This window comes from Alosa pseudoharengus, unplaced genomic scaffold (genome assembly GCF_046254945.1).
Source record: "Alosa pseudoharengus isolate Yale_2024_CS ecotype anadromous, Long Island Sound unplaced genomic scaffold, YU_APseudo_1.1 YU_APseudo_1.1_scf_21, whole genome shotgun sequence".
In the NCBI taxonomy this organism is placed as follows: Eukaryota; Metazoa; Chordata; class Actinopteri; order Clupeiformes; family Clupeidae; genus Alosa; species Alosa pseudoharengus.
In genome coordinates this window covers 23,830,238-23,853,620 of record NW_027468674.1, presented here as the reverse complement: position 1 = coordinate 23,853,620, position 23,383 = coordinate 23,830,238, and the positions used below count along the sequence as shown (strand labels likewise).

Genomic DNA, 23,383 nt, shown 5'->3' with positions numbered 1-23,383 from the left:
GGAGCCAAGAAGAAGCTTCAGTTGAGTTGCTAATATCAGTCTTGCAATGGGATGGCTGTTTGGCCAAATCCTCTTATAATTCTGGTTGAGGTACCCTACTCGTTTATATATTTACTTTTTTTATCTTTAAGTTTGAATATGCAACTACGTGCTCTCTTAATTAGTCAGTGAGTAACGTTAACTTATAGCTTCAATAGGCTCAAACTCATTAATTAACCTCCAGCATGCTAAGGATTAGCTCAGTTAGAACTCCTAATAGCTAGATAGCAAAATGTTAACCCACGTTTTTCCATGACTAGTGACGCGGCAAAGATACCTAGGCTATATTTAAGTAGTAGGCTACTGTAAAACAGTGTATAACGCGGATTATAAAATAGCATAGTATCGTTGAAAATTGTAAATGGTCTTCTACCAAAATGAATGGAAGATGCATATTGTTGTTGGACTTATCCTAATTTATTCAGACTTTTACCCAACTTCATAGCTATGTTTCACTTTCAATATTGGCACGCAATAATCTTGGACATGAAGTAACGTTAAATATATGCTTAACGTGAGTTAAAGTAACAACAGCATGTGTCATGATCACAATCTTAAAGTTAAGTGCTCTTTGAGTATTACCAAATGTATGGATATGGGTAATAAAGGATCGTGTTTTACTGATAAAAAATACCGTTAAACCGTCAGATGTGAGAAGACATGGGGGAATTTTGATTCGGATGCATTGCATGCATAGTGTAATGATGCACACGTTTTGAACACGTTGGTGCTGTATGATCATGCATGCTATACTGTGCATGCATATCATGGGAACCAAACGACTCCTATAGATCTCGTTTAGAATTGGTGCTAGACGAGTGAATCCATTTTTAAATCTAACCACTCTCTTGTTCTGCTTGATCTGAAGATGGTCCAATGGAGCACAGCATTTCTCTATGGATTTCCCAGAAGCATCTTTTAACAGTATGACAATTTATCACTGACCACGGACCTGTCAGAGCTGTTGAAGACCATGGCCGACAGACAACCTAGAAGTTTTTCATCCAAGACTTCCAAGAGCCCACGGTTTAAGTCTTCTTCCAGCGCTTCTGGACCCAGGCCTGGAGGACTGCTGCCCACTCCTACAGTACAATCAAGTGAGAAGGGTAAGAACTATACACACAACAGTACTTTTGGATGGAACCGGTTTCACTTTGATCTCAGTCTAGGTTAATTTTACCTCACAGAGTGGTTTTGCTTTTACCCTGTGTGAACTGTTGAATTGTCAGTATATTTATGTAAAATGATCTGAACATTGTAGCCAATCAGATAAGTATCTGTTGACAAGCTGTGATTTGTCTCTCTATAGGGCCATCTCTGCAGAAACTTAAAGAGAATGTGTTGGATATGCTCTGCGAGATTCCTGAAGGAGTGAACATCGCCAAATTCCTCAGCACCTACAAGCGTCACTATGGTCGGCAGCTTGTCCTCTCAAATTATGGCTTGGCTGGCTTTCAGGATCTGATCACTGCCTTAGGGGATCAAGTATGTGTCGAGAGGATTGAAGACCGAAATGTCATCAGAATTGCAGGAGTTGATCATCATCAGCAGAATCCCTTCTTTGATCAAGGTAAAATGGAGCATGAGACACCAGCACACTGAATGTTGTATATTGAAGATATATTTTGCAATGCTATTTTATAGATATAAGAATTGTTATATTTGTAATATTGAGTATGTTTAGTAGGCTACACATGTTACCATATGCGTACATTATAAATTAATTGCATATTTATCAAGGAAGTTTCTCTTTCTCGTGTACGTATCATGCCTGTACCCCAAAAATGAACATAGGCCAAATTTCAAAGTGCAACACTAAATGAAAATATGGCAATTTGAGGCTATTAAGGTACCCTCACAAATGTTTACACTTGAATTGTTGAAGTGTGCTGTAGTAGTAATTTTGGACACTGACATCTTCAACACCTTTTTGGATATATGGACGACATTTCCTACAGAAATAAACTTCCATCAGTAAAATAAGAACCTAAGTGCAGATTGATCTTCAACAATAAAAGATATGTTTGTTTGTTAGTTAGTTAATTAGTTAGTCGGCTAATTCGTTTATTGTCCCTTGAGGGAAATTCAGTTTCAGACACTACGCATGCACGGTAAATGTCGCACAGTCGAGACATAATATAATTACACTTCTGTAGTAGTGTGGTGAGGGTCCCCACAGACAAACCGGAGTATTGTTAACTCTGAAAGTGTACATAGAGGCTTTGTGTTCCGGTAGCGTCAAATCAGCGTGTGCGTTCGATCTTGCAGCGCTGCACCTCACCACACTACCACAGAGGTGTAATAATATTTTGAGCATTGTCAGTAATATAAAATAGCTTGTTTTTTGACGTACTTAGCTGCCCCTTTAGCTTTCACTATAAGCCCATTCAGTGTTAATGCAACAAACGGTCTTGTTCAAAACTCTGTAATTGTGCTCTCAATCAAAAGATAACTACCGCAAATAGACTCTAGGTTGTTTTTACTCTGGAGTTACACTTTAAAGTTTAGTGAGGTTTCCCCATATTTCCTCTCATTTATTTTCCTTTCATTTGAAACACTCAAAATCAATTAAATCAAATAAATTTCCATTTCCACAATGAATGAAATAAATGTCATGTACCAGTGACCTGTCTTTATCTCCTTCAGCGTATTCTTTATAAAACATGTGTACACTCACAATGACCTATGTTAAGATTGTTCTACAACAGCTAGGGACTATTGCAGGGAGATCTTAACATAGCCCCTCTCTCTCCATGTTGGAAAGCCATCAAGTCACGTGACTTCCTTGGCAACAACTGCTACCAGCTGCAGAGGGTGCTGGAAAGCGAAACTTAAGGCAGTCACGCTCTCGCTCTCAGTTTTGCTTTCCTCTGTTGCCTAGCGATTGCAGCACTAATGGAGTCTGGGGCATGTTCAAACAAACCACAATCAAGAGAGTTACATAAGTCGCATTTGGACTCTACTGGCCTACTGGGCCATAAAAGCCCAGGACTTTGATTTCACAGCCTCTGGTCTAGAATCTGAACTGTGGTGGGATTTCACCACAGGGTTTGCCTAATGGCTAATTTTGCAAATGTCTGTCAAGATGAGGGAAATGAAAGGTCCAGTGTACACAGGGGGCCAATCAGCTGGGGCTGGTGACTGTTCTAAACTGGTTTCACTTTCATTTCTTGAGAGTGTTGTCATAGCTTTCGGTGACTCACTGGCAATAAGGAAGGGAGGAGGTTTTAAAGGTAGGGTAAACACCAACAGTGTCAGTTCAAGTTGGCCAGTGTAGGATTGAAAGCATATTACAAATGCTTTAAAGTAGTGTAGACCTACAAATAGTTGACAGTGCTTGACAGTGAGAATTGTGGTAAGTAATGTTATTGTATTTGTGTATTATTTATTCATTTGTATCCTCATGTATTTTCTGTCTAGTGTTAGGCATGGTTACAGTTAATTGGTTGAAGTCATTGGGATGTAGCCTAGCGTCCGTATGCTTTATATTAGTCACAATAGAATCAGCTATTTAAAGATTGATTAGAAACTAACACAGTCTTGGCACACTGGCATTGTATATTTACTTACTAATCATTTACAGGTTTGATACTCTTTACATATTTACCATTTGGATATTTAGCACTCTTTATTTGAACATTGCCTCCTGAGTATGATAAAGCAATAATGGAAACTGCTGAGTTACCAGGAAGTACACTCTTGGCTCTCATTTGAATTTATGATATGAGGCCCCTCAGGCTTGTACAGTTGCATGTTCATTGAGAATACTCTGATACGATTTCCTTCATTTAATTCATAAAAATGTACTAACAAAATGTAAACAGTTAATTTGCTATGGTTGAGATGAAGGCAAGAAGCTCTCCAAGCATCAGTTTTACAGCATGAAAAATTCATTGAGTATCCCGAGCATCTTTTGCCATAAAACCAGGTGCAGTTGCACAGGCTATTATGTCCTGTGTGACCGTGACGGATTAATTGCTCACAACCACTCCATCTATAATGCATAACAGCGTTCTCTGTTTACTACAATGGCTGTGGTGACTGGGTAACTTTTAAAGATTTGATGGACCTAAATACATAGTTTTTCTTTTTCTCTCTTTGCAGACATGGAGTCAGTTCGACAGGACATCATAGAGCTGGTCAGGGGACGCCCAAAGGGCATCCCGGCGAAAAAGCTGGCGGTTTCCTACAGCCAGAAGTACAGACGGAACTTGACCCTCAGCACGCTCGGATTCTCCAGCCTAGCCAAGCTCTTGGACTCCATCGCAGAGCTGGTCGTGCAGGACGACGTGGTTTTCCACCGATCGCACAGGATAAAACCGCATGTGACTCCTCCATTGGCTCCTACACCTCCCGCGTCGATTACCCCTCCACTGCCCAAGACTCATGCAGCTCCTGCCACTGCCGCTGCACTACCAGGTAAAGACCCCCAGCCGGCAATGCGTATGGCCCACCCGATGTTTGGCACGGGCCCAATGCCCGCCAGTGCCGAACTGACCCAGGAACAGCTGCTGGTGAAGGTCCAAGAGGTGGTGAGGCACTTCCCGGTGGCGGCCACGTCCATCATCCAGCTACAGAACAGCTACTTCCTCCATTTCGGCACGCCGCTGCCCATGAGTCTGTACTTGCCTCTGTACAACCGCTTGACTCAAGCACCGCTGGCGCCAGCAGCAACAGCCTCAAAGCCAATGGAAGCCAATGGGGGAGCAGAACCCTTGAGCTCTTTAGGTAATCTCCATAGAAACAGGGCCAGTCCATGTCTGGGTTTAGGTAAAGGCTTAGGTTTAGTTCACCTTAGGTTTAGATGACCACACTTTGACCAGTACTTAGACTTTTGCACTCTCATCCTTTGGCTGTAGTATTTGTTGTTGTAGTATTGATTGTTACCTAAGGTCTCCTCTGCAAGGTTGCTTGAATGTTATTCGTCATTTTGTAAGTTGCTTTGTAAGGTTAAGACTTATACTATGTGATTTGTTAAAACATAAAGATGAATATTAATTATGCTTGTTTTCAAACCGTTTAGTAAATAATATAATACCATTTACTACTTTATTATTATACTAATTTAATGCTATATAAAATTGAGATTATCTGTCTATCTGTCTGTCTGTCTGTCTTTCTGCATTGACATTGACCTTGATCTTATTTGGAGTATATCACAATTAGATATCATTTTTATTTTCTTCCAGCGACACCAGAGGGCAGCAGGAGGGTTAGCCCCGTGGCCTGGGCCGGTCCGAGCTCCGTGAGCCGGGTGAGGGACACACCGTCTCCCCTCAGGGCGGCCTCCCCGCTGGTCAAGCAGCCCCAGGAGGCCTCTCTGCCAGACGGCCTGGCCAGCGGCGACTTCCCCCCGCTTGGGGCCGCGGCGGCGGCGAAACCGTCCAAGGCCGAGGAGCGGCGTCTGCAAGCGGCAGCGATCCGTGAACGGGACCGGGACAGCTCGATGGCGTTCCACGACGCCTACCACGCCCAGCTGAGGGAGCGACACGCCGCCAACGTCCGCGCCGCCGAGGCCCTGGAGGCGTTCGAGGGCGGTGGCAGCCGGGAGCGTCGCTCGAGGAAAAACATGAGCGCCACCGAGGTGGACAGCCTGGCAGAGGACGTCATCAGATCCCTGGCCACTAGAGGAGAACTGGTCACTGTGGAGAGGGTAAGAGCCCTTTTCTCTGAAACTGTGAGGGACAGACACGTGCAGCTTCATCTTTATTTCTTTTCATAGTTGTGATACTGTGACGTGTTGGGGCTCCTACTGACGCCTGTCTTGTCTTTTCATTCTGATTCTGAAATCAAGACGTCATCACTTAGTATACCAGCAAATCACATCAAAGATGCTTTCAAATCCCCTTTTCCTGAAAGCGCCTGGCAACTCTCATTACACCATCATTACACCGTCTCCATTAGCTAGTGGCTGATAGCTTCTGGTGTAGCCTTTTATTGGTGCAACAGATGTTTCTTCAAAGACGTCTCATCTTTGTCCAGGTTGTGAGTCAGGTGTGTGAGTACCTGCAGATCCCCTCCCTGCAGTCCATGAGGATTTATCATCGGGACTTACCTGCCGTGAACAACCTGCAGCGTGCCATCAAAGAGGTCAACATGTTCATTGAGGTAGGACAGTAACAATGCAGTGGCTGTTTGAGTGATATATGTGTTATAGATACCTGAAGTAGCTTTTTACATTGTCACTGTTTTCAAAAGTATTGTGTATTGCTGTTTGAGTGATATGTGTGATAAATGTGTTGTCCCCCAGTACTTTTTAAGGATAATTCCCTATTCTTATTCATAAATAAGGATTATTAGTGCCCTCAATGTGAACTGCAGTTTTTTGGAGTATTGCTGGTTTCACAGTCTACATGTTGCCTCTAGTGCGCGGAAGGGAGGGGGGTGTGATTTGATGGGCTGTTGAGTTCAAACTCAGTCTTTTAAATTTCCCCTTGGGGATCAATAAAGTCTCTCTCTCTATCCATCCATCCATCCATCCATTCATCCAGTAACGTTTAACTGCTGGTAATCACTGCCGCAGTCAGCATTGCTGTGATTTTCCCGTTTGTTTGATCTGAGTGTTTTGTGTGTCTGTGTGATCTCAGGCCATGAACGCAGTGTCTGCCGTGTGCACGCTGCACGAGCTCGGGCAGGCCTTGGCCGGACTGCAGAACAAGAAGCGTTTCGAAGAGCTCCACCTCGGCCCCCTGTGCAAGAACCCGCTCATCCACAGGATGTTCAAAGTGGACGCCAACACCAAGGACGAGGACATACAGCCCATCGAGACGGTGGACATTTTGAGGGTCAGTATCTTGTGGTGATTGGGGCTTCTCTCACAGTCAGCACTGTATGAGATCACCTAGCAGCTAAAGTAGTGAGTCATCAGTTCATTGAATAATCATTTGGGATCATTTGGATTTTCATATCTACAATATTTTGTCCAATTATTTTTTTTAAAGAGTCTCCAAGCCTACAGGAAAAAATCCAAAGGTGTCAAGGTGGACCTTGCTGAGTTCATGAAGCATCTTGCTGACCAGTACAACTGTGACACTCCTTATGAACTGGGCATTCGCATTCAGGGCCTTGGGCTACCCATTTCGGTAAGATTGCTTTTTCTATTTGAAGGAAATTTGATAACTGTCAGCATTATGATTTTAATCTAAAATGAATATGGGTCACAATATGGGTCACATCTAAAAATCACATGGGTGATCTGGTGTCCCTCTTAGACGCTGCAGAGGGCGACCCTGACCATGCACGCCTTCATGGACTCGGCCAGAGATCGGGTCCAGGTGGAACTGGAGCAAGAGGTCCAGGAGAAGCTGTGGAAGATCAAGAAGAGCGTGATGGACCCGGCGGATGGACCTCTGCCCTTAAACTCCTTGACCAGCAGCCGCGAGCTGAGGAAGAAGTACGTCGGTATGACTGCAGCCGACGCCGTGGTGGAGGTCTTCATTAACTCGGAGGGCATCTTCAATGCCACTATGACTAAGGTACGCATGCATGCCAACCCTGGGAAACTAGGGGCTGGGAGCTGTGGTCTGTGGATGGAACTTGAAAGTCTTCCTGCAAACACTCATTAGGACACTAATGATCATCAATATATTTTCACTGTGATTCATTACAGGGGGGGGGGGGGGGCGTCCAACCGCCGGGGTGACACTAACCTTCCCTTTATCCCCGACAAAGTGTCATAACCAGACCCCGCTTCATTTCACACCACATTTGAGCTTGAAAGACTTGCCTGATAATTCCAACACATTTTAACACCATTAAAGCTATCTTGTCTGCTCGCTGTCAAGGAGGTTCCATAAAGTCTGCGCTTCTTGGAGCTTGTTAATATGATGCCTCGGCCTTGTAATCTTCTAATCCCAGCTGTAATCGAGGCGCTTCTACTGAGCTTACATCACTTGGTTTTTACCCCCTCTCCACCCCGTCCCTGTGGCACTTTTTCAGGGATTAAGTGAAATACTGAGTTTCTTTTTCATTCACTTTAAATCGGACCAACTCTCTTCCTTTGCCTGGTGGTTTTTGTGTTGGTACATTTTCTCTTTTTTTTTAACTTTTTTTTTATGAATCAAAACAGAACGTGCTATGGCTCGCTATTGATGCTCCTGACACATTAACTGGATATTAATGTCTAATAACGAGCCTGATTAAAAATAACAGCATTGCAGTAAGCACCCAACAGTTTTTTGTGTTTGCATTAATTCAGTGAGTAATTCGGCGAAGTTCTTTCTGGTGAGGACGGACATGTTTGTATTTAGTCTCGGCATGCTGAAGTCCCAGCATTGAAGCCGACAAAAAGAAAGTGATATGAGCGAACTCTGGCAAACGGAGCAAAGAACTTTTTGTTGTTAACTGAGACGAGATTGTTGTCTGATTTCTGACATTTCACAGCGTGTGCAGGCCTTCCTGTCCTACGTGAAGGACGACCGTCTCGCCAAGAACCTGTTCCAGCTGGCCATCTGCTGCGGATCTCTGGAGCTCCCTAATGACCTGCCCGCCAGTGGGAGAACCCCGCAGAACGACAATAAGAAGAAGAAGAAAGAGGAGGATGATGACAGCATCTCAGTCATGGCTCCCTCTGAAAGTGTGTGCAACGCTCGTTTAAATCCAAACATAATACACACATTCGTATTACGCAATAACTACCATCATTAACTATTACATTTGACACATATGTTCTGAGCCATTGTTAGTGTACTAAATTAGAGGAATTAATTTTATTTGATTAATGTTTTTCTCGTTATTCGGTCATGACTGTGTCCATTTTAGTGTTGCAGATGTTCAGAATTTGCTGGCAGCCACCCGTTCCCATGATGCATCTGGTATTTGTCTTTCTCTATCCTACTTTCCTGTCTTGATTCCTTCTTGATTGACACCTCAGCCTCAGTGCTGCAGTTGTTCCAGGAGCGCGTGTCCAAGCTGTGTGGCGTGCCCACGCTCGGCTACCTGTCTGACCTGGAGAAGAAGATGGCCGAGCACTTCAAGGTCAAAGCCTTCCCCGGGCTCGCGCAGGGGAGCTTCCTAGAGTTCCTGGTCAAGAACTCCGAGGTAAGTCCAAAAATCACAAACACACAGCTGGATGTTTCAGACTGATTATACTTGATACAAATTGGCACTGTGCACTCTGAAAATGAAATGCAATATGAAATGTAAACAACAGTCTTTCCTTTTCCTTTTTCTATAATTACAGTACTTTTAGTCATTCTTTTAGTCATTCATTTTTTTTGATTATTTGAACATAATTGAGCTCTACTTGTATTGGGTAAAATGGCAGAACCTAGCAGCCATGTCTGCTCCTCATCTCCACCTGCTGTGTGTTCCCTCTCCCCTCTCTGTGATTGCAGTCCCTGCAGCAGGCAGTAGGGGGCTCCATCCTCATTGGCAGCACTAGCTCCAGTGTGTGCGGCTTCAGACCCAGCCAGCAGGATGTGTTTGAGTTCATCACCCAGTGCGGCGACATCGACCCGGCCAGAGTGAGTTTCTGCCTCTAGTTTCCTGAACCCTCCACTTCTCCTAATAAGGGTCAAACGCTAGTGGTGGCTCTCTGGCTCATTAAACGTTGGGGCATTATGCACATCCTGATTGTTAGGTTCAACTACAGAAGCTCATAACTGGATCTCAGGATTAAGGCCTACACTCTTAAATGTGTGCTCCAGACAGCTTTGATGTGTCAAGGATGCTATTTTTAATTTAATGACCCTCTTAGTTCACAGTTAAAGTGTGTGTGTGTGTGTGTGTGGGGGGGGGGGGGCGGGTCTAATTTGGCGTGTTTGTTACTTTTACAACTAACTTGATGAAAATACTCTACTAAAAATTTTTATATATGATATACTCCTCATTTCATATGCTACTTGGAGCTCAGTTACAATTACATTCCCTTACAATTGCATCCTTTTGTGTAAAAAAAATAGCTGATCGATTTGGCTTGGAATCCTAATCTTAAAAATATGAGTCATACACAGTGTAAAGGCTCATCTAGCTTGTTAATGTCGAGTCATGTTTGACCCGTCTCTCTACCCTCTACTTTAGTTGAAGTTCATCGAGGCATCTCTAAGGAGTCACTACGGCCTGCGGGACAGCAGGGAGCTGGGGTACGGCCCGCTGACCACGCTCCTGAACATTGTCCAGCGCCAGAGAAGCCTGGGCGGCCCGCTGGCGCCCAGTGTTGTGCGATACGAGGCCCCACTGATGCCCAAAGTGACCGGGTGAGAATCAAGCTCTTTCTGTCTGATGTGTTGTGTCATATTTTTCCTCCATTGTCAAGTACCACACTTGTACCTGAAACCATGACGCCCTCTAGTTCTGTTCTTCTAAAATTTCCTTGATCTGTTATTGTGTCTTTACTTTGTTATAAATTGTCCCTAAATGAGTGTGTGGTTGTCCACTATATATGCAGTATTTGGGCTTGAAAGCCTTGCTGATAATTCCTGCGAGAGTAATGTATTGAGATAAACTGAATGTGTTACAAGAGGGACAGAACAGAACTAACTCAGTTAGAGGTAAATTCTAAAGTCTGTGACACAGCCTAGACATCTGATGTTCACTCACTTTCTTTGAAAAATCATCAGCCATGTTATTTTTTTTCAAAGTTGACTTTAAATTGGTCCTTTAATCATTCTTAACACGGTCAGTCAAACAAAGTTTCAGACTGCACACCTTTCAGAGGGTTTACCATGAAGGTTAAGGGGATTGTCTGTAATGTAACATCTGTAATGTAAATGTAAATGTCACTGACTGGGCGGTGTCCGTCTCACAGGGAGCGGGCAGTGGGAGAGTCGGTGGGGGTTCTGGGGGACGTGCGTCGGGAGCAGGCCGTGTCCTGCCTGCTGTCGGCCCCTCTGCTGGAGGACCTGGAGCAGTGGAGCCTCTGGGAGTCAGTGTTCCTGCCCAGCCTTGGACCCCTCAAGGAGTTCATCGAGAGACACTGCGGTCAGTCAGAGCACCAGACCCTTTTTTTTAGTGTTCTACTTTAGAGTTTTGTGTATGTGTGTGTGTGTGTGTGTGTGTGTGTTTGAGAGATAGATTGTGATGATTTTTTGTCAGCCCTTTCTGTTTGTATTTATTCAAGTTGTGTTCAGTGGTGCAGTGAGCCTGTCTGTGGTTTGTGGGAAATCCTCAGGAAAAGTCTGTCACACAGGAGATAAATGTGCAGTGGAGCGTGTTGATTTCAGTAGAAGTCTCCTCCTTTCATGGCAAATATGATTTAGGAAAAAGCTGTATGGGCCAAAATAATTTGCAGTATTGCAGCCGATTGCAGATATTTCAGTATTGCACAACAACAAGTAGAATATCACTGACAAAATGAAGATATTTGTGTTTTTAATTATTTTTGTTTTTGTTGATGTTGTTGTTATGTAGCCCAAACTGACCTGATGGCCCTAGAGGTGAAGCCAGGCGTGCTGCTACGGGTGACCAGAGCCACAGGCGACAAGCTCTTTGCAGACGCCGTGCAGGCCCTGGACGCTGTGGGTACAGCTGGCCACCTGGTGTCCGTCGTGGTGGCTGATGGGATACTGAACGCCCCCACAGCCCTCCTGGCCAATCACATGGAGAGCTCACTGGCTGCAGCTGTAGCAAGGGAAGGTAGGAAGGCACCAAACATTAATTTTGTTGTCTTTGTCCAACTCTTAGATTACAATGGAATTGATTACAGTTGACGTTGCATATGAGTACATGACATTGAAATAATCCAGGTTTATTGATATAGCACATTGTAATTCATACACCAGGGGAATTCAGTGTGCTTTGCACAATTAAGGGCAAGAGGAACATAAAATGCAATCAATCAGGAGGATTCATACAGAAAAGCTTACATACAAACAGAAAATGAAAGTCAATTCATGAATAATCATTTTGCAGACTCCGCTCAGTTGGAAGATGGTCAATCTTACAGCACAGTGTCCCAGTTTGTTCTTGAGTGCCTGGTCCGAATCCCCACACGAATCTGCACAGCCCTACTGCAACAGGTACTCTGTGTTCAACTGTTCATTTGATCCTGTATGTAAACTTGAACATAGTGTTGAGGCAGTAGAGTAGAAGTCGAAGGAGAGGAGTTTGTTCAACGTCTCTCAACAAGAAAGCAACACAAGCATTGGTTCCCTAACACTGAAGTGTAAATCCATCAACAGTTTAAATTACACAAAGCTGGCCAGGTATAAAAACCTGTCGTTTAATGAGTGTTCCTGATCGTTTCAGATGTGTGTTGACAGTGAGGGTGGAACATGGGAGTTATACCTAGCATGTTTGGACAGGAATTGGGCGGATTGTTTATGTTTGAATGTGTTGAAATCACTTTATTTTTTTTTGGAATTGGCCTGGGAGTTAGTTTTAATGACATCATTGCCATTGTGTTTATTGCATGTGGTTCTGAATACAAATGACCGTTGTGCTTAACTACAAAAAAATGCTGATCTCAGTCCAAATTCAGATCCCTCCTAGCCAACCGAATTAGCTAGACATCAATAAACGCTCTGTGATTTGGAACGCATCCATACCGCACTTTTTTTTAAAGTTAATCACTCATCATCTCCTTGTCAAATGCCTCTCCTCCCCCTCAGATCTTCCTGGAGCCCCTCTCTAAGGTGCTGGGCCAGTCCATGTCCAAAACCGTCCTCCTGGAACGTGCCCGGTCCGAGCCACGCTACCTCAACCGGCTCCACCAGATGGGCGTCCTCCTGGGCATCACCGAGTGGGCCAGGGACTACCACTCCAAACTGGACCCTCCCAAAGCCCCAGCCACTCTCCCCCACCAACAGGTTAAACCCTGCGAGACCTTCTAGCTTGTGCCAAAGTCAAAGATGTAAAAGTCCGACTTCAGAGACTAAAAGTCCGACCACATGTTTGTTCCAACCATTCACTAAACTGGCTGATTCTAACTGGCACAACTCCTCAGCCAGGTACATCAGCTAATTAGTGAACCTGTAATTAGTCAACTGTGTTAAGTGCACAGTGAGAACCAATACCATACATACAGAGTAGGACTTTTACTTTCTGAAGATTGCTACAACTCTGATCAAAGCACGTCTGACCCCCAATTTGCCAGCAGGCTGCTTTTCCTGCTTTTCTTTGTATGGGTTCATCTTTGGAAACAAGCCCATTGATGGACTCTGGTGCATTTGTTGGTCATGTATTTCACTGTGTATATTTGGATCTCACACACAAACGTCATTCCCTTGCAGCAGTCTGTGGTGTCCAATGGGCTGAGTGCTGGAGTGTCTGAGGATGGCCTTTCTGACAGGGATGACCCAACAGACGAACCCTCCGCCCCTCAACTCAATGGCATTGACCGCTCAGGTAGACAGACATGTTTATATACAGAAATCCTCACCAATTGCAACCATAATGTGAAGCAGTGCATTAGTGTTGGTAAAAGGCAGTGACTAAATAGACTTACAGTAGTACAGACAGACTAACAGACTAGTTCTTCCATGTTTGGCTTTGATCTTGAACTCTTAGATCTGGCTCATCAATTGACTTGGTCTCTGTTTTAGTTTTTGGACATGTTTGCCTTTATTGTGATGGGACAATTAGAGATTGACAGGAAGTGAGTGGGAGGGAGAGATGACCCAGGCTGGACTCGAACCCGGGTCCCCGTGGGCACTTGGACCCATGTGTGGTACGGGCGCTGTAGCCAATTGCCCCACAGTGCCCACCGACTTGTTCTCTGTTGTTGCTCAAATAATCCTTGTCAGTCATTTTCTCTAAATGATGTCATCGGTCTAGATGCCAATAAGAGTAGATGCGTCAGCTGTCGTACAGGTGTGTGGCGTGAGCGGTGTCAGCTGAGTGGTGTGTCCGTTTTTATTTCGGCTCCCATGTTAACAGGTTAGACCTTGCACACCGCCTGCGTGACGCACGCGTCTCACGAAAACGCGTGCATGCTAGGAATAGGGCTCGCGCCTAATTTTTCACGCCACACGCAAGCGTGTTGGAAGCGTTTGCATTCAAAACAGTGAAGGGGGAAAAAATGACGTGAGAAAAAAGAGACGTTTTAATTGGCAGAGAGGCCGCCGCATCAAGACACGCTTCTGGTAAGCGAAGACGTAGAAACCGCCACGCAGCTCACAGGCAACAGACACGCCACGTTCACGCCACGTTCCCCCGTGGCGTGAAACGGGCCTAAGACTGCAACACAGACAGACTTTAATCTGGCAGATTTGAGTGGCAGGAGAATGGGCACAACACTGACCGTATGTGTTTCAAAATCTGACTTTACCATCACCAGTAATGTGCTCTCACCCCCCCCCCCCCCAGACTCCAGCAGTGACAGCGATAAGAACGACAGTGACGAGGAACTGGTCTCCGATCAGTCCAGCGACCTGAGCCCTCCCGAGGAGATCGAGGAGACCACCGCCGAACTGACTGCAGGTCAGCTAGCTGAAACGGCGTCAGCGGCAGCATCAGAAGTAGAGGAGCCAGACGAGCAGCTGGAGCCATCTAGACTGAGCCTGCAAAGGGCCGTCATTGAGGACATCAGGTTTGTTTACGTACTGTAGACCTGCACCAGCGCTAATGCTAAGACAATGTAACAACATTAATTACATAGACATTCCCATGAGCTGAAATCCTTTTGGTGAATTGCTTCTGGTTACATAAGGGGCTCCTGTGATCTCTGTAAGACATCAGCAGCGCATCTGATGATAGCATTACCCTCCACTTGCAGTTGCTCATTACTCTGGGCCCAGTCAGATTATGATCACGGTGAAGATAATGATGGCACATTTATGCAGTGCAACAACAATATTCATTTGATGGGAAAGTGTCTTCTCATTGTGCCAGTTGTCTCTTATGCTTGTGCGTGCTTGTCTGCTCTGTGTGTGTGTGTGTGTGTGTGTGTGTGTGTGTTGACTGGGGCCTGCTGTGTGAGTGTGTGTGTGTGCGCTGACTGGGGCCTGCTATGTGTGTGTGTGTGTGTGTGTGTGTGTGTGTGTGTGTGTGTGTGTGTGTGTGCTGACTGGGGCCTGCTATGTGTCTGTGTGTTGACTGGGGCCTGCTGTGTGTGTGTGATCCAGGCGGAGTGATTTCGGGGTGGGCGTGGAGCTGAATGAGGAGGGCCAGCGGCTGATGCAGGTGCACCAGGAGCGTCTGGGCCGCAGCCTGCAGCGCCTCTCCACCGAGCTCTACAGCAAAGACACACACTTCGTCCTGGAGCTCATTCAGGTCGGCCCCGTCCACACACACATCACTTAACGTCCACTGCTTTTATTCCATGTGAAGTGTTTGTCCTGCATGACTCATTTATGGAATTAGGCTACGGAGTCCTGCCAACGTCACTTACTGAGAAAAGATGATTAGAGTTCTGCACTTGTTTTTGTTTTTGTTGTGTTGTGTGCTTTGCTTTAGAAACATTTCACAATTATGGTTTGAACCCTTTTCATTGTTCAGACAATGCTTTAGCTTTTGGGTGTAATTGATGTTCTGACTTGATTTTTGTCTAGCTACAAAGTCACCTGTTTTAAATATTCGTATTTCTGCACCATCTTACCCACCTTGCATCACTTTTAGTATATTCATTTTCTGTAGTATTTTTATAATTTTTTTTAACATTTAACATTTTTGGTGTTATATGCCACTTTGTTGCACATCTTTTCCCCATTCACTTATTTGCATATCATTATTTCCAGACATTAGAGAAATTTAAATAACATTCCTTTTGTGTGCAGAATGCCGATGACAACAGCTACCCCTCAGCCGAAGATGTCCAGCCGTCGCTGGCCTTTGTCCTCGATAAGGACTGCATCACCATCCTGAACAACGAGTGCGGCTTCCAGGATAAGAACGTGCGGGCCATCTGTGATGTCGGCCAAAGCACCAAGGGCAAACACACCTACGGATACATAGGTACTCTTAACATGCAGTGAATCTCATAGCATTTTTCCTGAACTAAGTATATCATTTAAAGGATTTGTGTGCATCACCCATAAGTAAATCCTCTACATAAGGAGAAACAAAGCCTTAAAGGTGCTCTAAGCGATGCCACACGTTTTTTAGGCTAAAAAAATTGATGTCACTTACTGCAAACATCACCTAACCAACCGCTAGCTTTCTGTGTCCTGAATACACTGTTAAAAAACACGATCTCTGTGGACAGCCCAGGCTCCAAAAACGGCAACAAAAACAACCTGGGCAAACCCAGCCCATAAAGGCCCCAGCCGTGGTGCAACTGGCTGGGGCACCTGCACCGTACGCCGGCGACCCGGGTTCAATTCCCGCCCCGTGGTCCTTTCCGGATCCCACCCCGACTCTCTCTCCCACTCACTTCCTGTCATTCTCTACTATCCTGTCAATTAAAGGCATAAAAGGCCAAAAAATATACTTAAAAAAAAAAACCTAGCCATAAAAACATAACAAACTGTTCCAGCAAATCACAGACGAGATGCACGTTTAGGAGAGTTTCAATTGCACGGGAGCAGCACGGGAGGGAGGGGGAGGAAGTAGCGAGCTAGCTCTTTGTTTTGTTTGAAAGTCAACAGAAGTGATGTTACCCAGCATCGCTTAGATCTTTAACTCTCTTAAGGGAAGTTAAGGGGAACACATAAGGCGTTTTGTGCCACCAGCATGGCCCAGGTATTCTGCAATCACCAGCTTCAGCTGCATCTCTCTGGAGCTCTCCTGTGCAGAGGCATCAGTGTTGTTAATATAATAATAATAATAATAATAATAATAATAATACGTTTATAGCGCCTTGTTGGTTGTGTGAATGGTTCTGCTCTGTTGTTGGTTGCGAGGTTGTTCTGAGGCCAGTGTTCATATTCAGATGTAAGGGGGTTTATTTACAGGCCACTGAAAGTAGGCCTGGAGACAATCGTAATACCGACATCATGGAATCAGGCTTATTTTAAGCTCTCGGCTGATGAGGGGAGATTTCTCTGTCCTGGGTTTTTTATGTGAAACTTTATTATACCTTTATAATTATACCTAAATGGGCTGAATAACGACCCCCCCCCCCACTCTCTCTTTCTTTACCTCTCTCTCTCTCTTTCTCTCTCTGCTGTTGTCTGGCCATCTCATGCGGGAGAAGCATCTCTGAAACAGAGCAGATGTCCTTGTGAAGTGCCTGGTGTGCTTGTCAGTGTGTGCAGCCCATTCACAGACTCCCTCGCCTACTGTGTGTGTGTGTGTGTGTGTGTCTGTGTGTGTCGCGTTGTCGGCCCTGCCAGTACACCACAGGCCCTGCTGTGAGGACCGCTTTATTAGATAACCTTCAGACTAATTATTCAGCACAGGACACGCAGGCGGTCTGGGATTGATGGCTGAACAACACAGACTTCATTTGCAAGACTATGGCTCACAGAGGCCCCGTGCCTGTGTGTGTGTGTGTCTGTGTGTGTGTGTGTGTTTGGGCTGGGGGGAAAGAGGAAAGATTGCGTGTGTGTGTCTGTGTTTTGAAAGACAAATGTGTGAACTATTTGTTTCATTCCTGAGATGGGCTTATATCAAAATGCAATCTGTCAGTTTAGTTTCCCAAAGCAAAACTCAGTTTGTGTGGGGCTCAAGGCAGTGGAAATGGAGTTTGGCTGATGGGTGACCGAGAGAAACTCAGGCCTGTGAGCTAGAGTCTCACAAGCAGCCCCCAAAAAGATATGTGTTCTATTGAGCAGGATTGCATAGTGACATTATGACACTGGAATTGGTCTGTTTTCTATATTTATCAATCCTGAGGGCCTCTCCCATTGTGGTTTGACATAAACAGTATCAGCGTATAATTAAAAGTGTATTCTGCTATAAGAGCCATTTATCAAGGTTGTGTTTGTATTTGTTTAGAGGTCAGTTTGCTTTCACACGAACATGCTGTGGTCTTTAGATGGAAGTGTTGCTGACTGATGTTGTGACTTGTATGACCTCCAGGGCAGAAAGGAATCGGGTTCAAGTCGGTGTTCAAAGTGACGGACTGCCCCGAGATCCACTCCAACGACTTTCACGTCCGCTTCGACAAGAACAGTGGCCCCATGGGATACATCCTGCCACACTGGGTCGACGAGGAGCGTCCGGTGACTGCAAACGCCCCCGAGATCTGTCACAAGAGGTGAAATCACTGGCGCCTCACTCTAACATTTAATACTGTGTGTTCCCACCCTGCAAAACTAGAGGGAGCCTTTCCCAGCTGAATTGCCTTGCCAGTTTGGTCCAGTGACTAGGATCCGCTGCTCAAGACAATAGCCAGTTGTAGATGCAGAATAATGTATTTTGCCAAGTAAATTGTTGAAGCGGTCAGTTTGCCCAAACAGCCAAATTCACTCTATTCACAAGTAATCCAATAGTGAAACCCAATAGTCTTGTATTGTGGGACATTCCAGTTACAATAGTAGTATTTTTCCAGCATAGAAATGGCCTGTCACAGCTGTCTCGCTTGCTGTAATGTGTTCTAGCTGGACCACCAAGATCCTGCTGCCTTTGCGCTCCGAGAGCCTCCAGACCAGGAACCTGTTCCGTGACGTCCACCCCTCTCTGCTGCTCTTCCTCCATCGCCTGCGCTCCATCACCATCTTCAACCAGGTGACCCACGTCCCTCTGAGCTTTGCTGATGCAGCCTCACCAAGTTCTTTTGCTTCTGGATCTTCTTGAAGAACAGCGTGACAACAGTACACTGAATTGGTTTCCCCACCCTGCTTAGTCTTAAATGCTAACACTGTTGTCTATTCTGGTAACAATCAGTCATACTAATGTATTGTGTACTCGCCACCGTACAATTTAGATATAACAGAATACTGTATACTGTTGAATTTTGCATTATTCTGCATTTATTTTTTCAAATAATTTTGTGAGTTGATTTAGTCAAAAACATCTATCTTTATTTAAAAACATCTTGCTTTATTTAAAAACCTCTTGCTTTAGTCCAAAACATCTTGCTTTAGTCCAAAACATCTTGCTTTAATCCAAAACATCTTGCTTTAGTCCTTGTTAGTTGCTGTTTGCAGAGCTGATGCATATCATGTAAACAGTAAATGACCCTTTCGCTGACCTGACCTTTCTGCTGACCTCCAGACGGATGGGCGTCTGGTGACGATGAGTCGGCAGGACCTGAGTCACAACATCCTGGAGGTGCGGCACACGGGTGGCCTGGAGCGCTGGCTCGTGGTCAAGAGCAGGCTCCACCCCAAGAAGGCAAGATGCACACATTTGAACCGTTTATTTATGTCCACGTGAAGAAATAGGGAAAGGGCCCAAATGCCCACAGGGGGTGGTGTTTACCAGTATAAGGGGTGGTGTTTACTAGTCCACAAAGAGTCCACTAATGAACAATAGGACCTAACCGAACAGTACACCTGAAAACCATGAAACATGGTCTGCGGGTGCTGCTAACACTTGACACCACTTAACACCATGATGGAGAAAAATAAGGAATGAAAAGTGTTTTACACTTCAATTCTGTCCATTCTGTCTATTTTGATATATTGAGTGGTATCTGTGTGAGTATTTGTGTCAATATGGGAGCATACAAATGATAAAAGGCAAGACAGAGAATTAAAATAGGGGTGCAACTGTGACATTGTAATTAAGAAGTAATATTTAAAATACAGGAGACCACCCACTCTCTGTCTCCCCAACACACACATTCCTTTACTAAGCCCTCCTTATCCTTCTGTCTAATAACTAAGTGGAGAATAAAGCCTGTCTTTAGGATTTGCTGCTCCCCTCTCAACCTGTTCAGTACTGTGCCCCTCTCCTTCCCTTTATCCCTTCTCCTCTTTCTTTCTGTCTCACTCCATCTTGCTGCTTCACGCCAGGAATGTTCACGCCTTTTCATGTCTGCGTCTTCTGGGGCTCTACCGTTATTATGTAAGCCCTCCGCCGGAGCCTACGACGCCATAGCGTCTCTCTTTCTCTCTCTCTCTCTCTCTCTCTCTCTCTCTCTCTCTCTCTTCCTCTCTGTTCCTCTCTCTATTTCTGTCTTTCTTTCTCCCTCCCTCTCTCTCTCTCTCCCTTTCTCTCTCTCTTCCTCTCTGTCTTCCTCTCTCTTCCTCTCTCTATTTCTGTCTTTCTTTCTCCCTCTCTCTCTCTCTCTCTCTCTCTCTCCCTTTCTCTCTCATTTCCTCTGTCTTTCTCTCTCTTCCTCTCTCTATTTCTGTCTTTCTTTCTCCCTCTCTTTCTCCCTCTCTTTCTCTCTCTCTCTCTCTCTCTCTCTCTCTCTCTCTCTCTCTCTCTCTCTCTCTCTCTCTCTCTCTGATCTTCTCCAGACATTTCTAGCGCCTGGAGGGCTTGGGGACTGTCTCCCCAACCCATCAGAAAAGCATCCAATTCGGGTCACAGGGTTTGCAGAAAGAGGGGAAGGAAAAAGAAATGCACAAATGTGCCATGACAGCCAGTAACCTCTCCCCCCCCCACACACACACACACTTTTCCCCACTCTTTTTACACTCCCCTTTCCACTTTCCTCATGTCGCTCCTCATGTTTTTTCCTTTCCACCTCCATATTTAGTTCTCCCACCTCAGGTGTTGAGGGATGCTATCAAATTAGCGGCGGTTTAATTAAGTCACATTTGCGAAGGGAGCCGCGCAGAAGAGAGGCTTTCCCTGTGCAGTCACCCAGCACGTGATTGACAACCTCGCACACACATGCGTGCTATATCAGGAGGAGAGTCCTGGATAGATTTCCCAAGGCTTTTTTGGTTCCATATATACCTCCCCATCACAGTCTCAATGCTAATAGCTAGCTATAGCATCGTCAAACCATCTGTCATGTCTTTCAGGTATATTCTTCTGTCAGGCCCATTGTTATAAAGCAGCACTCTTTTGGGGTTAAATAGCTGGCTTCTCCTTTGTCAGCTCCCCAAAAATGAAAGCGCCACATAAAATGTTTTCTGTATATGTTTATCATTTTTCCCTAGTTGAACTATGCCAGATACCTTCATAGCTCTCTCTCTCTCTCTCTCTCTCTCTCTCTTTAGAATGTTGCTTCTTTTGTTTCCCTCAACTTGATCTTTGACAGATGCTGTACTTAAGTTATGACAGATTATGACAGACACATTTCTCTGCCAAAGAATATCTGCCAAAATGCACGGCCGCAAACTAAACTGACTGACTGAGTGAATCCAACTGTAAAGAGGGTGGGTGTAGAACATTGCACTTCTGTGAACAATCTCCCTCCATCAGGCTTGGAGCACAGCTCCTCAGAGGGAACAGAAATATCTGTATCGCTTTTAACCATGGACAGATTGTCAGACGGCAATGCTACCAATGCTCCACCGTGTGTGTGTGTGTGTGTGTGTGTGTGTGTGTGTGTGTGTGTGTGTGTGTGTGTGTGTGTGTGTGTGTGTGTGTGTGTGTGTGTGTGTGTGTGTGTGTGTGTGTGTGTGTGTGTGTGTGTGTGTGTGTGTGTGTGTGTGTGTGTGTGTGTGTGTGTGTGTGTGTGTGTGTGTGTGTGTTTGCGTGCGTGTCTGTGTGTGTGTGCACGTGTGCTAATCTCTCTTGTGTCCCTCAGATTAAAGAGGAGGTGGAGTCCACGGAGCTGGCCATGGCCTTCTGCCTGAGTGACGGCTCGTCATCGTCCTCGACCGACGCCCCCCTGCAGCCACGCCAGCAGAACGTCTTCGCCTTCCTGCCCCTGCGCAGCTTCGGCTTCCGCTTCATCATCCAAGGTCAGGGGGTCACGGAGGAGGGCAAAGGTCACAGATTCTGTTCGCTCTCTGCGCAGGCATGCAGAGCTGCGCAGCTGTGTGCACGTTTGAACAGGAAGTGCAGTCAGTGCATTTCCTTTGGGTCACTTGTACCATAAATCCGTCCTCTCACAATCCAAGACACCTCCCTGGTTGTGACTGCAGACACTGTCTGAGTTAGACGATAATAATAACTCAATTATTAGATTCATTTGAACTGTCTGAGTGAAGGTTTGAGTTGTTTGAGTGGTGCATGTGTTATTTTATCTCTTCATTAAAACCTTTTCTATAATGTCCTCTACAGGGGACTTTGACATCCCGTCGTCTCGTGAGGACGTGGACAGGGACAGCTCCTGGAACCAGTGGCTGCGCTCCAACCTGCCCCAGCTCTTTATGGAGGCCATGGACGTCTTCAGCGTAAGAACCCAGTTGTCCTCTCTCCGCAACAGTGGCCGGTGTTCTGCCATATATGACCTCCTATCACCCCTGTGACTTCATGACAAAGAGCTAAATAAAATCCAACTGCCGTTCTTAATAGCCCTTAGTTGTTGAATCAGAGTTGAACTGAAGCTGGAGTGAGATGCATCAATAATGAATGGCATTACATCAGCTGTAATTACTGTTGAGTCTGTATGGTTTGGGAAAATCACTAGACACGTCCTGTACTTAAGCGTTAAGAGGGTGTTCGTGTTCCAGTGTGCCTTTGTGGAGCACACATGTATATTTGATGGACCATTAAGGAAATAGTTTCTTGCAGTGTTATATCATAAATAGCCAGCCTCAGACCCAGAATTTCAGTTTGACTCCAGTGATTAAATTACATTTTCAGTCATTTTATGTTATTAAAGAAATAGCAGTGCAGTGTTTCCCATACGTTGACTAGTCTGTGGCGGGCCACCACAAGATCAACACTGGCCGTCACACAATAATGTTCTATGTTGTACTATTTAAATGAGATAAAACCCTTTCATTGAGCTGTGCTTTTTATGCACGCAGCCTTTCCTTGCCCCACCCCACTCTCTCTCATAATGAACCCTCCGCCCCTCCTCTACATGTACATCTAACAAAACATTAACAATTGTTGAAGGATTGTTGTTGGCATATAGAAGCATTGCATAGAAGACGACAGGCCAAATTGCTATTAAATCCGCTTAGCATCGTGACCATGCTGCGCAAATTTGTTCAAAACTGCTGCGTTGAAGTCAACTCTGCTAAGGTCTTATCACAACATCTCTAAGCTAACGTTAGAATACTGTACTGTAGAGTACTCAAGAACCACCCCCCCCCCCCCCCCTTGCCCAAGTCAACCACCACCACAAATTGAATCCAATTCTGTGAGAAACACTTACTGTGATACATTCACAATCACTGCAAGTAATACTTATTTTGGAATACTTGATTCAGCTGGCTTCATATTGTGATGGCCATCCTGCAATTGGATGCTCTGGTAAAAGCAATTCTCTAGCTCAGTTCTGGGTTCTGTAAATTGTAGTGACTATTATTGTAGTCCAACATCTCCAGCTGGAAACGTTCATTATTGCCTTCCAATTCTTTTATATTTTCACACCACAATGAGAAAAGGCACAGCGCTGCAATGGCCAATCACTATGGAGAAAGTTTGCAACAACTTGCAGCAATTTAACAACTTCAAGTGAAGTTGGAGTTTAAAACTAGACGCATGCTGTGCTACTGGATGAATGAAACTTTTTAATCCTCTCTGTTTTGGTTTTCACAGAAACACCCAGAATTCAGGGGGC

At 45.1% G+C, this 23,383-nt stretch overlaps 1 protein-coding gene across 6 annotated transcripts in view; it reads left to right on the top strand.

Annotated features, from left to right (window-relative positions):
* LOC143137890 (uncharacterized) overlaps nt 1–23,383 on the top strand; it is a 46,671-nt gene continuing 23,288 nt past the window's right edge. For 2 of the 6 annotated variants that reach the window (XM_076298224.1, XM_076298222.1), the window contains exons 1-27: nt 1–90; nt 908–1,145; nt 1,349–1,609; nt 4,144–4,767; nt 5,229–5,692; nt 6,022–6,147; nt 6,627–6,824; nt 6,981–7,121; nt 7,251–7,514; nt 8,422–8,614; nt 8,912–9,078; nt 9,375–9,503; nt 10,060–10,235; nt 10,787–10,959; nt 11,389–11,613; nt 11,890–11,996; nt 12,588–12,785; nt 13,209–13,323; nt 14,284–14,506; nt 15,042–15,189; nt 15,693–15,870; nt 17,878–18,055; nt 18,399–18,525; nt 19,015–19,134; nt 21,452–21,608; nt 21,931–22,043; nt 23,362–23,383. The exon at nt 23,362–23,383 is cut by the window's right edge and continues 132 nt beyond it. In XM_076298224.1, the coding sequence (XP_076154339.1) occupies nt 1,013–1,145; nt 1,349–1,609; nt 4,144–4,767; nt 5,229–5,692; nt 6,022–6,147; nt 6,627–6,824; nt 6,981–7,121; nt 7,251–7,514; nt 8,422–8,614; nt 8,912–9,078; nt 9,375–9,503; nt 10,060–10,235; nt 10,787–10,959; nt 11,389–11,613; nt 11,890–11,996; nt 12,588–12,785; nt 13,209–13,323; nt 14,284–14,506; nt 15,042–15,189; nt 15,693–15,870; nt 17,878–18,055; nt 18,399–18,525; nt 19,015–19,134; nt 21,452–21,608; nt 21,931–22,043; nt 23,362–23,383 (4,960 nt within the window). In that variant the 5' untranslated portion in view covers nt 1–90; nt 908–1,012. Of the gene's footprint in view, nt 91–907; nt 1,146–1,348; nt 1,610–3,291; nt 3,395–4,143; nt 4,768–5,228; nt 5,693–6,021; nt 6,148–6,626; nt 6,825–6,980; nt 7,122–7,250; nt 7,515–8,421; nt 8,615–8,911; nt 9,079–9,374; nt 9,504–10,059; nt 10,236–10,786; nt 10,960–11,388; nt 11,614–11,889; nt 11,997–12,587; nt 12,786–13,208; nt 13,324–14,283; nt 14,507–15,041; nt 15,190–15,692; nt 15,871–17,877; nt 18,056–18,398; nt 18,526–19,014; nt 19,135–21,451; nt 21,609–21,930; nt 22,044–23,361 lie in introns of those variants that run through there. The other 4 variants (XM_076298226.1, XM_076298223.1, XM_076298225.1 and 1 more) reach the window with 4 other exon arrangements.